The 12,288-nt window shown below is 38.9% G+C and overlaps 3 protein-coding genes across 7 annotated transcripts; 1 reads left to right on the forward strand and 2 right to left on the reverse strand.

The window, feature by feature from the left end:
* Positions 1-49: 49 nt before the first annotated feature.
* Positions 50-5,248, reverse strand: gry (trafficking protein particle complex subunit 11 gry). 3 transcript variants are annotated; one of them, XM_031988741.2, is made up of 21 exons: positions 5,069-5,217; positions 4,770-4,971; positions 4,536-4,705; positions 4,268-4,456; positions 4,027-4,200; positions 3,798-3,965; positions 3,507-3,720; positions 3,254-3,427; positions 3,102-3,180; positions 2,981-3,035; positions 2,601-2,808; positions 2,318-2,523; positions 1,941-2,246; positions 1,655-1,857; positions 1,451-1,587; positions 1,166-1,378; positions 935-1,095; positions 633-855; positions 460-568; positions 309-385; positions 50-234 (listed from the first exon to the last, which is right to left on the reverse strand). In XM_031988741.2, the coding sequence occupies exons 2-21, from the start codon at positions 4,956-4,958 to the stop codon at positions 208-210; spliced, it is 3,282 nt and encodes a 1,093-aa protein (XP_031844601.1). In that variant the 5' UTR covers positions 4,959-4,971; positions 5,069-5,217; the 3' UTR covers positions 50-207. The 3 variants fall into 3 exon arrangements, with proteins under 3 accessions (XP_031844601.1, XP_031844600.1, XP_031844599.1); XM_031988740.2 differs by having other exon boundaries at positions 53-234; positions 1,655-1,860; positions 5,142-5,248; XM_031988739.2 differs by having other exon boundaries at positions 53-234; positions 1,655-1,860.
* LOC116432207 (putative G-protein coupled receptor B0563.6) lies at positions 5,194-9,769 on the reverse strand. 2 transcript variants are annotated; one of them, XM_031988745.2, is made up of 7 exons: positions 9,376-9,769; positions 8,390-8,649; positions 8,092-8,318; positions 7,037-7,338; positions 5,983-6,217; positions 5,541-5,740; positions 5,194-5,248 (listed from the first exon to the last, which is right to left on the reverse strand). In XM_031988745.2, the coding sequence occupies exons 1-6, from the start codon at positions 9,396-9,398 to the stop codon at positions 5,546-5,548; spliced, it is 1,242 nt and encodes a 413-aa protein (XP_031844605.2). In that variant the 5' UTR covers positions 9,399-9,769; the 3' UTR covers positions 5,194-5,248; positions 5,541-5,545. The 2 variants fall into 2 exon arrangements, with proteins under 2 accessions (XP_031844605.2, XP_031844604.2); XM_031988744.2 differs by lacking the exon at positions 5,194-5,248 and having other exon boundaries at positions 5,404-5,740; positions 9,376-9,768.
* LOC116432206 (uncharacterized) lies at positions 8,135-11,613 on the forward strand. Of its 2 annotated transcripts, none has more exons than XM_031988742.2 (4): positions 8,135-8,283; positions 8,367-8,533; positions 9,903-10,085; positions 10,164-11,613. In XM_031988742.2, the coding sequence occupies exons 3-4, from the start codon at positions 9,919-9,921 to the stop codon at positions 11,596-11,598; spliced, it is 1,602 nt and encodes a 533-aa protein (XP_031844602.2). In that variant the 5' UTR covers positions 8,135-8,283; positions 8,367-8,533; positions 9,903-9,918; the 3' UTR covers positions 11,599-11,613. The 2 variants fall into 2 exon arrangements, with proteins under 2 accessions (XP_031844602.2, XP_076227969.1); XM_076371854.1 differs by having other exon boundaries at positions 9,930-10,085.
* Positions 11,614-12,288: the final 675 nt, after the last annotated feature.

Genomic DNA, 12,288 nt, shown 5'->3' on the forward strand with positions numbered 1-12,288 from the left:
CGTACACTTCACAAGGATAAAGGAATTTTAATTAAACTCCGAAGTATATCTTAAATAAATTATATTCAGCATACTGACATTCATAATCCTAAATATGAAATGTTCTTAACTTCGAGTATGTGCAAAATGTATCTGGATTTTAGTAATACATTCTAATGGATGACCATACAGATTTTTTTTTGTTTTAATTCCCCCTTATCGGATCATTCATTCTTCTAACGATTGCGACGTCGGCTATAAAAGAATGTATCGTAATCGAATCAGAATTGACATGAACGTAAAGTACAAAAGAAAATCTTGTTGCTTACCAGAATGTATATGTGGCTCGGTATTGATCGCTCGATCACTTCCGAGATACGCGCTTTACTTACTTTACGCTCTTCATCTAGGAAAAGTATGAGAACAAAATAAAAATTTGAACCGTAAACGTTGAATATACGTGTACTGTTAAATTGTTACCAGAAGGAACGGCTAAAGACAGCATTGGTAGTTGCACGAAACCAGCCACAAGTGGACGTAAAATCCATTCGACTTTTCTCTCATTTTTGGGAAGTATGTAAATGTCGACCTGACATAAATTATGCGATTAGTTACCATGTTCCAAGTTTCTGAAGTTCCATGCAGTTACGTACTTGTTTCTGACCAGCAAACATAAACGCTTCACTAGCTTCCATGGTTAGTCGTAGTTTAATCATGTAATCGGAATGATTTCTTATAAAATATTTTACAAACAACGGCGTTCGGACTAAACCATGAGCCGGCAGCTTAGCTTCTAAACCAATCAATGCATCTTCGACCCACAAAGGAGCTAAAGTTACACTGCTACTGGTTTCCAATGCATTCTCATCATTGGCGCTAAAATTACATAGCACATTACTAAATTATTACTTGCTAAGACATTTTAGCTTAACAGGTTATGCGCGATGATTTTTACCGCTTCCATCTAATAGTGTATACTCCGATACTGGTAGGTTGTTCACTACCAGTTCTTGGTATCAAGCAATACGAATCCGTTCCTGTTTCACCTTCAGTTAGCGTGATACCAGCTAAAACGGATTCAGATTGGTTTGCATCCTCTCTTTCTATGGAATCACCCTGCACGGTAATGTAATATTAGAATAACAAACATTTTATAATAAAACTAAAGTATACAAATGTTACTTACTAGCTCTATAGAGGTACTAATAATATTTATAGGCCGAGGAGAAACGCAGGAAATGTGTGGCATTATTATAAAAGGCTCATTAATGAAGCCTTTTGTCATTGGCTCAAATTGTGTCGTATAAAATAATGTTGACACTTCAAATGGCTTCGCCACTGACAGCGAGTATGTTAATTCCTTCATTCCTTTGATTTGTTCAGGTTTCGTGTATTCAACCTGTAATTTTTAAACTATAGATAAATATATATCATATGCATTTACTTTGAAACGATTCAAATTAATGTCTACCTTTATGTGGATATTTCTGTCTCCAATTTTATGAGCTCTTAAGTATACCGTATGATTGGACGTACTATTTTTGTCTAAGTTTTCAATTGGTATTGATATTAACGGTTGTTTGTTCTGCATTGTCAAACTTAGTTCCGCTAGAAATTTAGAAATAATGAAGTCAGCTCAAAGTTATATAGTACCGATGATATATTACAAACATACTTGATTGTTCGTTCACTCCGTCAGATACTAGCGCTACGTTTAACAACGCAGATGATAAATTTTCATTAGCGGTGACAGATATTTTAATAGGAAGCCATTCTCCTAAGAGTGCTGGGTTATTGGATTCCGCAGATATAGTTAGACTAGATTCTTCTTGTTTGATTTCTGCAATGACTAACGGTTGTATCATTTCGAATTCTCCTCTGCTGTTATGAACATGAAATATCTTAATTTTTCCTTTAAAAAACACATACATGTTTATAGAAATGGTTTACTTCAAACATACCGAAGCTGTTGTACCTCGGGGTACAATCGACTCAAAAAATTCGTCTCCCTTCCGAGAGCGGAGAATCTTAAGACGATACAACAAACAGTATCATCACCCATGTGTAACGAAACTGTACTAATACGTATTTCGCTGCTATCAGTAGTTTGCGGTGCTTGAAATTGATACTGAAGTTTCTTCATTTCTTTTGCGGCGAAAGTAAGGTTGCAATGCTCAGCACCGGTAATAGTAAAGTCTGACGAGTAGCCAGAATTTCCAATTGTTATTGACACTTTAGAAAGTTCTACGGTACCGCTATACAAATTTCTGTAAGTAAAATGTAAATGAGCATTACAATAATTTTGCATTTATGCAAGCACCTTTTGAAGATAAATTACCTGATAATAACTTCTACATTAACCGTAGAATTAACAGCATATTTTGCTTGCAAGAATCGTGCCTTAATTTCTATGAATGAACTCATATTATTGTCGTCGATTGTAAAGAAAATTGGTTCTGACTTATTAAGCTCCAATTTCCATTTTTCTAATGCTGGAAATGTCACGTCATAAGGTAAATCAAGTTCCAGACTTGGAGGTTTCTTCTGTTGTTTCAGAAAAATTCATTGATTAATTAGTCGTCAATTATTATATGTGATGATTTGAATCTATGTCAACGTACATTAAGAATGTTCATAATATTTTTGTATATTGCAGCTTTATAATCTTCTGAAAATGTAGTGGAAGGTCCTAATGCTTCGAACGCTAATGTGATGTAATCTTGAATGCTCGTAGATAGGTACGCCGCTCTCAAAGCAGTACTCAAGATATTTGTAATTAAGACGGGCCACCGTTCTCCATGATATTCCCACAACATGTGCTTCAATAATCTGGCCAATCAAATTTTATGATTTTGATGTTAAGTTATGAAAATAGTCTAGAGGGAATAATGTTAGGATCAATCAATTTTGATTTACAAGAGGCATCAAGTTTCGTAGGTGGTTTCCAAATAATTTCGTTATAGTCTCTATTTATTGTAGCAATAGTTTAACTCCAACTTACGTGAGTACTTTTCCATAATCCTTGGCATTATAATACTCTTCAGCCATTTGTACCACTGAAATAAAGTTATCCTATTACATATTGTTTACAAGGATAAAATATTAATATAAACGTACTGTACCTAGTACTCTTCTCATTCTTGGACATCTGTATTGTACGAATTGCTGAATTGCTTTTCCCAATAATGCAGTAATTATTTCCTGAAAGCAAAATACCGTTTATGTGTGTATATATATAGTAAAATATAAAACCAATTGAACAAATATGTCTTACTGAATGATTCACTGTATATTTTTCTTTGTATTGTAAAGCCTGTATAGCAACTGCTTCCTTCACTGAGTCTGCAGGTTCTGCACTCAACTTCCCCGGTCGCCATGGCCTTTGTCCATAGAATTCCAATTTTTCTTCTCCAACTAGTGGATCCGGATCCGGATAATTATTAATATTCTAAAATAATATGTATTTTATATGCAAGTGTGTTTAATGATTCTGTATAAATATCTGTTAATTTTACTAATTCGCATACTTGACATAGTTCTTTACAAGCTGTCTGTCTCAAGCTTGCATGATCAGCTGCTGATTGAAAATACAAGCCAGGGTGTTGCCAAGGTGGAACTTGAAGATCTGGCCGTATCTTTCGGATAGCTTCATCAAATAATTCAGCAAATGTAGAGAACTGACTGCACATCCATGCATGATGTTCAAACATAAGTTCTTTTGGACCAGTCTTCGATTTAAATCTGTGTTACCAACATAATGTTATCAGAATGATGCTTATTATTTATTATTCAACTTACTTATTATATTGACCTCTGACCTGTCAGTATGAGCTCTTAACTGTGATATGGCTTCTTTAACAAATTTCAAATTAAATAATATTTTACATAGCTTATAGTTGATAAACCAAGCAACAGTTTTAACTTCCATTGCATTTGTATCTGTCATTTTTATATCAGACAAATTACTGTACGCTTGCTCATAATGCCTGCATAGAAATTTAAGGCTTTAATTATGAAGGATCTACATATTGATATTACTTAACTTACTTTTTTGCCAAACTCTGATCTTGTCTCAGTTCATTTAAGAATGCCATTTTGAAGTGGTGACGTACAAATAAATACTGATGCACAGTTTTATTAAGTTGATCCCTGTGTCCTTTGACAGTTCGATATTCGTGATGATAGAAATTTTGTGCTAAATCGTATAATGCAGTTTCCAATCTACAAGTGTATATATTTAATCATACAATATATGGTCAAATAATAGAAGAATTAATTTATTAATTACCTGGATGTATAGCCTAATAAATGATTTCCATGTGGTAGAATATATAATAATTTTGGTGGTAGTTCACATGCTCCACAAACAGCTGTAGCTCTTTCAGTTGCTAAAGCATCTTCAGAACCAGGTGGTGGCTGGGTACAATGCTGTATAAGTACTACAGCTATTTTTGTATTTCTTCCTTCTAATGCATTCCTGATATTATAAATAATTAAAAATAATAAATATATCCTTTATTATTATGTAATAAAAGTATATTTAATTTGATTATCACCTAAGTGTTTGTACTTTGGTAGCACATTCCATTTTTTTATCATTCCATTGTGGGTCATTCCAATCTAAATCATAAAATACCACTACAACTGCTGGAATTTCATTGAGATACTTATTCATCCAATTACATTTCAATATTCCTTTGGGTATATAATAATCATATAAGTTGACCTATAACATATGTTTGATGGTAAACTTTTGGTTCCAAATTATATTAATTATATTCAATAACCACCTTAGGTTTAACTCTAGGGAACTGATGTGTTGGGCTAAGCAATTTAAACTGGATAACAGAATTTTCTAATCTTCGATTATTACTAAATGCATCCCAAATGGATCGATGCACTGGATTTGTAATATCTAAACCGGTTAAACCGATAAGAGCCAGTGGCTCGGTTACCAATTCTGTTGGTAATTTAAACATAATTTAATATTGCCTGCAATCAGAAAAATAGCATTTTAAGGCCTACATACAATTTTTATCTACATTACATTAACATAAATTTTATATTTTCTCTTCTGACGTCTACATACATTTCCATAAACGTAACGATTCTTCTCATCAATGTACTACATTGAGAAAAATTACTATTAAATATAAACTTACTTAGTATAGTACAAAGTGATACTATTCACATATACGTGCGTACAGTTTGACAGCTTAGGTTATGTGCTGCTATTTGATGATATTGTGTAGGCGACTAGCAGTGCCATCTATAATCATTATCGTCCTAATTGCGAATGCGATGCGAAACGAGATACTTGGATCTGATTGATGTCATGGATATTATTCTTGGTATAAGAAATGCAATTTTAATTTAGACCGTATAAAAGTATCCAAAATTAAAAACAAAATCAGGAAGTCAAAATTAAGTATAATAGAGAGACTTTTATGTCAGTATATATATTACATCCTCTCAATGAGTGAAATTGAACCTCATTGCTAACATTGGACCACTGATGTCGTTATAATAATTGGACAGTTTTATTTGGAATTTATTATTACAATTACTAGACAATATCAGAGGCATTCAACAGTTCCGAATTTTTATCTTCTTCGATAGGATTATGTCTGCTCGCAGAACCAGGGGAATTTAATTTCGTCGGTTCAGGCGTCAATCGAACTGTTGTACCATGTCGGCTATAGTCTTCGATTTCTCCAACTGGCCGTTCAATCTCATCCTCCATATTGGTCCTCCATTTGTTCTGCAATTTCAAATAAGGTTCTATTTGAACTTCTTTCATCTCAATATTCCTATTTCTATAATATATTTTTATTCAATTATTCATTCATTATTCAATTTATTTAATTCTATTTCTATTTTTATAACGTTATCATTTTCATATTTAATAGCAAATAATACGAAATATTATCTGTAGATCATATATATTTTACAGTAGATTATTCAAGCGTCGATCAGCTAAACACCGAAGCCTCCATCTTTTACCTGAATGATCTTCAAAAATTCCTCACGAAACTCTTTGCTGCAGGAGAAATATATGAAAACGTGAACAGCGAAATTTGAAAGCTCCGTGACAGCTGCGAACGCGCGAAACAGATGGTAACCAGTATCCAGGGTCTCGTAATTATCATACAAAAACGGGAGAACGATCGACGGTATCATAGTCACTACAAAGCACGTCACTATGACCGACATTAGTGTAGCAAGGTGCTGTTCCTCTCTGAAACATGATTTAACGTGGATAAGAAAATTGATTACCCAGTTGCATGCAATGGCCATTAACTTTCGAAAGGGTAGCCCATTATTTCATTGATGTTTTGCTTAGTTTTAACTTTGCTTGTATTATACAGGGTGCTCCCTTAAAAACATTTAAACCCATATACCACGCTCAAGATAAATAAAATAAATTCTTCTATGCATATCATTTCCAAGATAACTTAAAAACATTTCATGCAACAGAGAATTTCATTGAGAATTAACAGATAACATCAAGAATTAATTCAGAAAAGTATCAGATACCCTTGAAGTGGCCTTAAGAATTATATCAAACAAAAATCCACTTGCACATTTGCATTTATTAATTAACACGTTGACTGTTCAACCGCTCAAATAAATATATAATAATGTAACTTAAGAATCACAGTACCAAACAGTTGACAATCATTTCTTTTTACCTACAAAAGAAAAAATGACACATAAAATGATACATAAATATACAGTCAACGTGTTAAAACACACACACACAGAATTACTTTCTCATTTGTCAATATTGTCTTCCGTAGACGCAAGAAGGATCATTCTGAGGGGTTTAAAGTTTCCAAGGTCGATCGAAGGTCAACCGAAACTCGTCCCAAGTTTTTTCAATATCGGATCTTCCTTCGAGCTATCCGTGGAAGGGATTTAAGGCTGCCGTGTGTTAAGTGATATATAATGGAGGGTGCACTCAACTAGAGCAAACAGGAGTTTCGAATTTCACACCACTCGAAAGCCCGCCCCTCTGCCAGCTACGCTCAGTCCGGCTGGCTGACTATATAGCTACCTGTAGCCACGGTTGCGAGTCAGCAACGATGTGTCGGGAAGATTCGCGGTGCGGTACTTGTCGGAGACTGATTGGAACTCCCTTTTCTTTCTGTTCAGGTGCAAGAATCTCTTGACGACCGCGGTGTTCAGCAGAAGGAGGATCATGGTCGGGCAAAGCCGAGTCACGATCTCCATGATCCATATGTACGCGTGCCACAGAGGATGCCTCGTGAAGGAAACGTTCTCGCGCAACGTGAACCGAATACCGGTGCCATCCGGCTGTTCGTGGACCGTTCTCGTTCCAGTTAGCGGAGCACTGATCTACGGAGTGACGTTAATTGCGTTTAGAATAACGATTTCATCGGTGATTATCAGCATCGTCTTCTTAACCGTTCGAGTGCCACCGATCGAAATTGTTCTCTTCTGTTACGTATAAAAATTCTAGATGGTTCCAGGTGATGGAAGGTATGAACAAATAATTAGAAGGTACCCTTTGCACTCGGAAGTGCACTAATGCACTCACTACAAGTGTTTAATATTTTTTGACGAAGACGATATTCTTTGAAACTCGAGGGAAATCACAAGTTGAGGAGCAAAGCTATTCTATTCGAATGTTTCACGTATCGAGGCATACCAAGTTCAACATTAAATATCAGGTTTTCTAGTTTTACTGCGTTGGATCAAGTCACCTCTCGAGTGCAAAGAGTTAACGAAAGTAGAAAAAGTATTAGAAGGTAATAAGAAAAATATAAGTAAATAACAAAACAATAATTAGAATGGAAACGAAAACATAAACTTAACACGTTGAATACCCGACCAAGTCGAGTTATTATTATATTATTATTTTTATATTATAAATAATACGGTAACATTCGGCAAGATAAACGTACTAATACGATTCAATGAAATAATTTCATATTACATCGTTTTCGTTTTGTGCATTTTGCTACGTGAAATCGCGCATTCAACGTGTCAATTCAATTGTACGAACCGATAGGCTGTCACTATTAAGCTATAGAATCACGGAGAATCACGTTTGTCACTCAAACGGTTAACGCAAGAGCATTCAAATACCGCGAATCCGATGATGAACGAGCACAGAACGAACGAGCGGACGTCTTTGCGTGCGTTTCTGCTCCGAATCCGGGCCGGGAAGAAAATGAAGATGTATCTATCCACGATCAAGCAGGTCATTATTAGAATACTCGCCAGGGCGAAGACGTTCACAGCGACGAGCTCCATGTGCGCGTGGTAGAACGCGGACGGGTAATTGTTCTTCATACCGTGACCCAGTCTGATAACTGAAACCCGATACATTCATGATTAACTTATGTATTTCCTTTTTTTAGCGGAATTCCACCGTGACAAGTACATATCGGTATCCACGATATCATGACTCCGACGTGCGCCAGGGTTAGTCCTTTGAGATACAGATAAGCGATACCGCGGAACGTCGGCGTAGACAGTACCAGCAGTATTAAAACATTGCCGAACAGGCCGGTGGCTATTATCGTTGGTATTATTATTTTGTAAATGATTCTTAACAGAGGCGCGGTCTCGTGGAGGGTGCTTCTGTTCCCATTGGCGACACCGGTCCACGTGAAGTTCTCATCCTCGCAGCACAAAAGGGTTCTGAAACATGAAAACTTTAATGCTCACGCGGCATGAAATTGTTTAACCCTTTGCGCTCGAAAGGTATATAGACGATTTGAAACTAATCAACGAGGAAACAGATAAGTTGCGAAGGAAAGTTATTTTATTCCAATATTCCAGATACTGATGCATTATACAAATGATTAACATTAGATTCACGGATATTTGTACGGTTTGCTCTACTGATTCTAGACAATTTGTTCGTTCACTTGGATTTTGGAATTTAGATGTTTAACAATAGATAATTATACATATTGTAATTACGTCAAATTTCAAGTAAGCGTTCAGCGAATAATTATACAATTCAGTTCAGATCGACGTATGTAAATCTGGCGTTATATGTAAAACTTTCTAATTTTCCTATATTAACCCTTTGCACTCCAGAGGCGCCTCTAAGTCACCAAATGATTTGAAACAGCAAAACTGTAAACTCTGATGTTTAATATTAAACTTCGTACAATGCATCAATGTACGAAATATGGAAAGAAAATAGTGTGAGATTTCTTAATTCAATCTAAGAAAATGTCATCTGTATCTCATTAGAAAATATTGAATATTTCCAGTGAAAAGCTTCTGGAGTGCAAAGGGTTAAATCAAGCGGTGACTGAGAGTCACCTTTCGAACGCAAAGGGTTGATATTCAGGACGTTTGTTCACTAGCGAATGAATTGCAACGGAACGAAGCCCGGTGTCTTCGCGAACGTACCCCTTGAGAACTCCTGTTAGCATAATGAACTGTTTACGCGAAACGAGGGATCCTGTCGCAACTGTAGGGCCGCGTCGGGCTCAGCGCGGCGTGTACGTTTGCCTCGCGTGTTCCACCGACTTCATTGATAATCACTTCAGCCGTGAACGGGCGCACAACAAGTTCTGCGAGATCCATCTCCGATGAGCAGACCGGCGGGTACCCCGAGAAAAAGCCGATATCGCGCATGCTCCCGCCGCGGGGTGACTTATTGTTGTGCCCGAAGTATATTTACTTGTACATTATAATTATATTCCGGCGCCCTTCGTCCGGCTAACTCGGTTAAAGATGCAATAAAGGCGCGCACCGCGATAAACTAATAGCTCCTCCGCGAGCGCGCCGCGCGACTCGGCGCGCTTCCGGGCGGCCGATAATTGGAATGACCAACAGAAGAGGCTGCCGGGGAGGACCGCCGAGACGGGCCCCGAGTAGGAAAACTGTAAATTAGTTGTGAACCTTCACTTTCTCCCGTGCTATTTTCTGAAAAGGACGTCTGGCTAATAGATGAGCTATAGATTACCAAACACACACGGCCCAGGTGGGGCCGGTTGGTATAAATTCAAAGTGAAACCGCTCCTCCTCTGGCTAGCGCTCGATCGCGCGGCGATTCACATTGACCGATTCCTGACCCCGGTCGGCATGAAGCTGAACGCGATAGGATGCGTACTTTGGTAACGCTTTTAGCTTCGAACGGTCCTCCGCGAGAGACGTGTCGCCTCTGAATTAATCGTTTGTCCGTTTATATTTAGGGCGGTGCTCGTCGATTTCAGCGTCGTCACGCCGAGGACCCTGGAGTCGAACGATTCCTGCCCCTGCGTCTCCTCCGCCGAGTGCTCGGAGAAGTCTCGGCTGTTCTTCAACAACGTCCAGGTGTTGATACTGCCCTGCGAGGACAAGAATCTAGTAAGGTGCTGCTCGACGGTGGCGAGATCGATAGAGGCGGCGCACACGAATGGATCTCTGTGGGAATCTAAGAACGAGGTCGACTCGAAGATATCGTCGACGCAGGAGATCGTCGAAGAGCCAACGTCCATGATGCAGATCAGCGTGCCTTCCCTGGAGGAATCCGCCTGGGACGTTCCCGTGAACGAGTCCGAAGGTCTCGACGACGCGAGCACCGTCGAAAGTAAAAATGTCACTCGCACGGATCCAGCCGAAGATTCCGCAGAGGTGACGCAAAAGCTTCGGAGCGACGCGATCGTTAAAAATGTAAATCAGGTACCGTTGCAACACCCGAGGAAGGAATTTCTCTCAGAGCCGAGGCTGATTCATGGTAAAATTCTAAGCAACACGGTAACGAGTGCCTCGTCAATTTCGAATTTTAGAGCCTCGGGGAGCGCGGTTCGAGGTAATCTCGAACCGAAGAGGACTGGTCAGACGGTACCCGTTTCACTGGCTCACGACGAAGACGACTCGTACGTTCTCGACCTGATCTACAAGGTGAAGAACTTCGAGAGTCGCAGGACGGTGCCGAAACAGCCGGATTTGCTGTTGGACTCCGTGGGAGAGGCGAGGTTGGCCCCTCCCGATGCGGTGGTTCTGAACAATGGCTATTTTAACATGAAACTCAGAGTTCTGCCGGCGGCGAGGAGGTTGTCTGAAAAAATGAGCGATCCCTTGGAGCAGAAAACGTCATTAGAGAAGGCTCTCACGCTCGATAGGGTATCCGCTCAAGCGACCAACGAAAATGCAAGCCCACTGAGCGAACTTGATGTGGCGGAGCGCGACGATACGTCGAATGGAAACTTGTCGCACCCGGAAGACGTCGAGGATGTTAAGCGGGTCGCTCGTAGCCACGCTTCGGAGCCTAATGAAGAGACTCCCGGATTCTCGTCCCCCGTTTCGGAGGCCGCGAGTCAAACGGAAGCCGAGGCTGCTCCGACGAAACGTTTCAGAAGACCGCCGAGGGTTCTGCCCTTCAGGAACCTGCACAACGAGGAACACGGTTCCGGTAAATTCGCGAACTCGCAGGAGCGAGCCAGAAGCTTGTTCGACAAGTCGAACGAAATGAGGAGAAAACAGGTGTCCCTTCTCATCAACAGGAACGACTCGAGTCCGAAGAAATCGGGCTCGATGAAAGCGAATTATTCGAGTACGGAGAGGACAGGAAACGAAGGTAGCAGTTCGGAGAGTAGCGTGGATTTATCGACGGAGGAAAGCGAATTGGTCGACGAGGATCGTTAGGATGTAGACGAGAAGGAAAATAAAGAAAGTAATTCGGTATCGGAGGAGGGGTTTGTTTAATTATCGCACCTAGTCATTAATGGTCGCATTAAAACGGAAGCGCGACGTTCTTTTTTTATTATCGTCGAATCAATACTAAAAATGGACTGGCTCCTATCCTCTTAGCAGCCTGTACACGGCGCAGAAATTTATTCTCTGTTCAACCTTCACCTTTAGATATTGTATGGTATTAACTTTCACAGGCCAGACCCGAAAAAACCATGTAAACAACTCCGCGATGGAATGTTTGTATTTGATTGATGTTTATTCGATACTGTGAAAAAAGGGGTAAACATTATTCTGCGTTGTCGAGTCGAGCGAGGAACGATAGTATTTTTAGAAATGAAAATCAATTGATCGTCCACCTAAGAATGCTGTTGCATTTTGTACATTCTGTTGTATAATCGATTATAATAAAGAAAGAATATATTTTCTTAACGGTTTTATTTCACCGTTTGATTTGAAATTCGAATGAAACCGTTACGTGTATGGAGATGGTGTGATTCGATTATAACTTAACATTTAAATATGGAATATTCTTGATGTGTAATATTTCTTCTCTTTCGAAGTAGTGTATCAATTTTCGGAAGCAGTTGGCATTCATTCGAATAGATTCCATTAGAAATCGTGAACATTATCTGTCAGTTTTGA

This window comes from Nomia melanderi, chromosome 11, assembly GCF_051020985.1.
Source record: "Nomia melanderi isolate GNS246 chromosome 11, iyNomMela1, whole genome shotgun sequence".
Taxonomy (NCBI): domain Eukaryota; kingdom Metazoa; phylum Arthropoda; class Insecta; order Hymenoptera; family Halictidae; genus Nomia; species Nomia melanderi.

Bases quoted from the DNA above. Each gene is read 5' to 3' on its own strand.
- LOC116432206 (XM_031988742.2), top strand. From the start codon at position 9,919: ATGAGCTATAGATTACCAAACACACACGGCCCAGGTGGGGCCGGTTGG. The intron at 10,086-10,163 runs GTAACGCTTTTA...GTTTATATTTAG, and splicing joins GCGATAGGATGCGTACTTTG to GGCGGTGCTCGTCGATTTCA.
- gry (XM_031988740.2), bottom strand. From the start codon at position 4,958: ATGTTTAAATTACCAACAGAATTGGTAACCGAGCCACTGGCTCTTATC. The intron at 3,181-3,253 runs GTAAGACATATT...TTTTGCTTTCAG, and splicing joins AATATACAGTGAATCATTCA to GAAATAATTACTGCATTATT. The intron at 1,861-1,940 runs GTATGTTTGAAG...TGTTCATAACAG, and splicing joins CCCGAGGTACAACAGCTTCG to CAGAGGAGAATTCGAAATGA.
- LOC116432207 (XM_031988745.2), bottom strand. From the start codon at position 9,398: ATGCTAACAGGAGTTCTCAAGGG. The intron at 7,339-8,091 runs GTATTTGAATGC...GTCACTCCGTAG, and splicing joins CGTTCATCATCGGATTCGCG to ATCAGTGCTCCGCTAACTGG. The intron at 6,218-7,036 runs GTAGCTATATAG...ATCATGTTTCAG, and splicing joins ACTCGCAACCGTGGCTACAG to AGAGGAACAGCACCTTGCTA.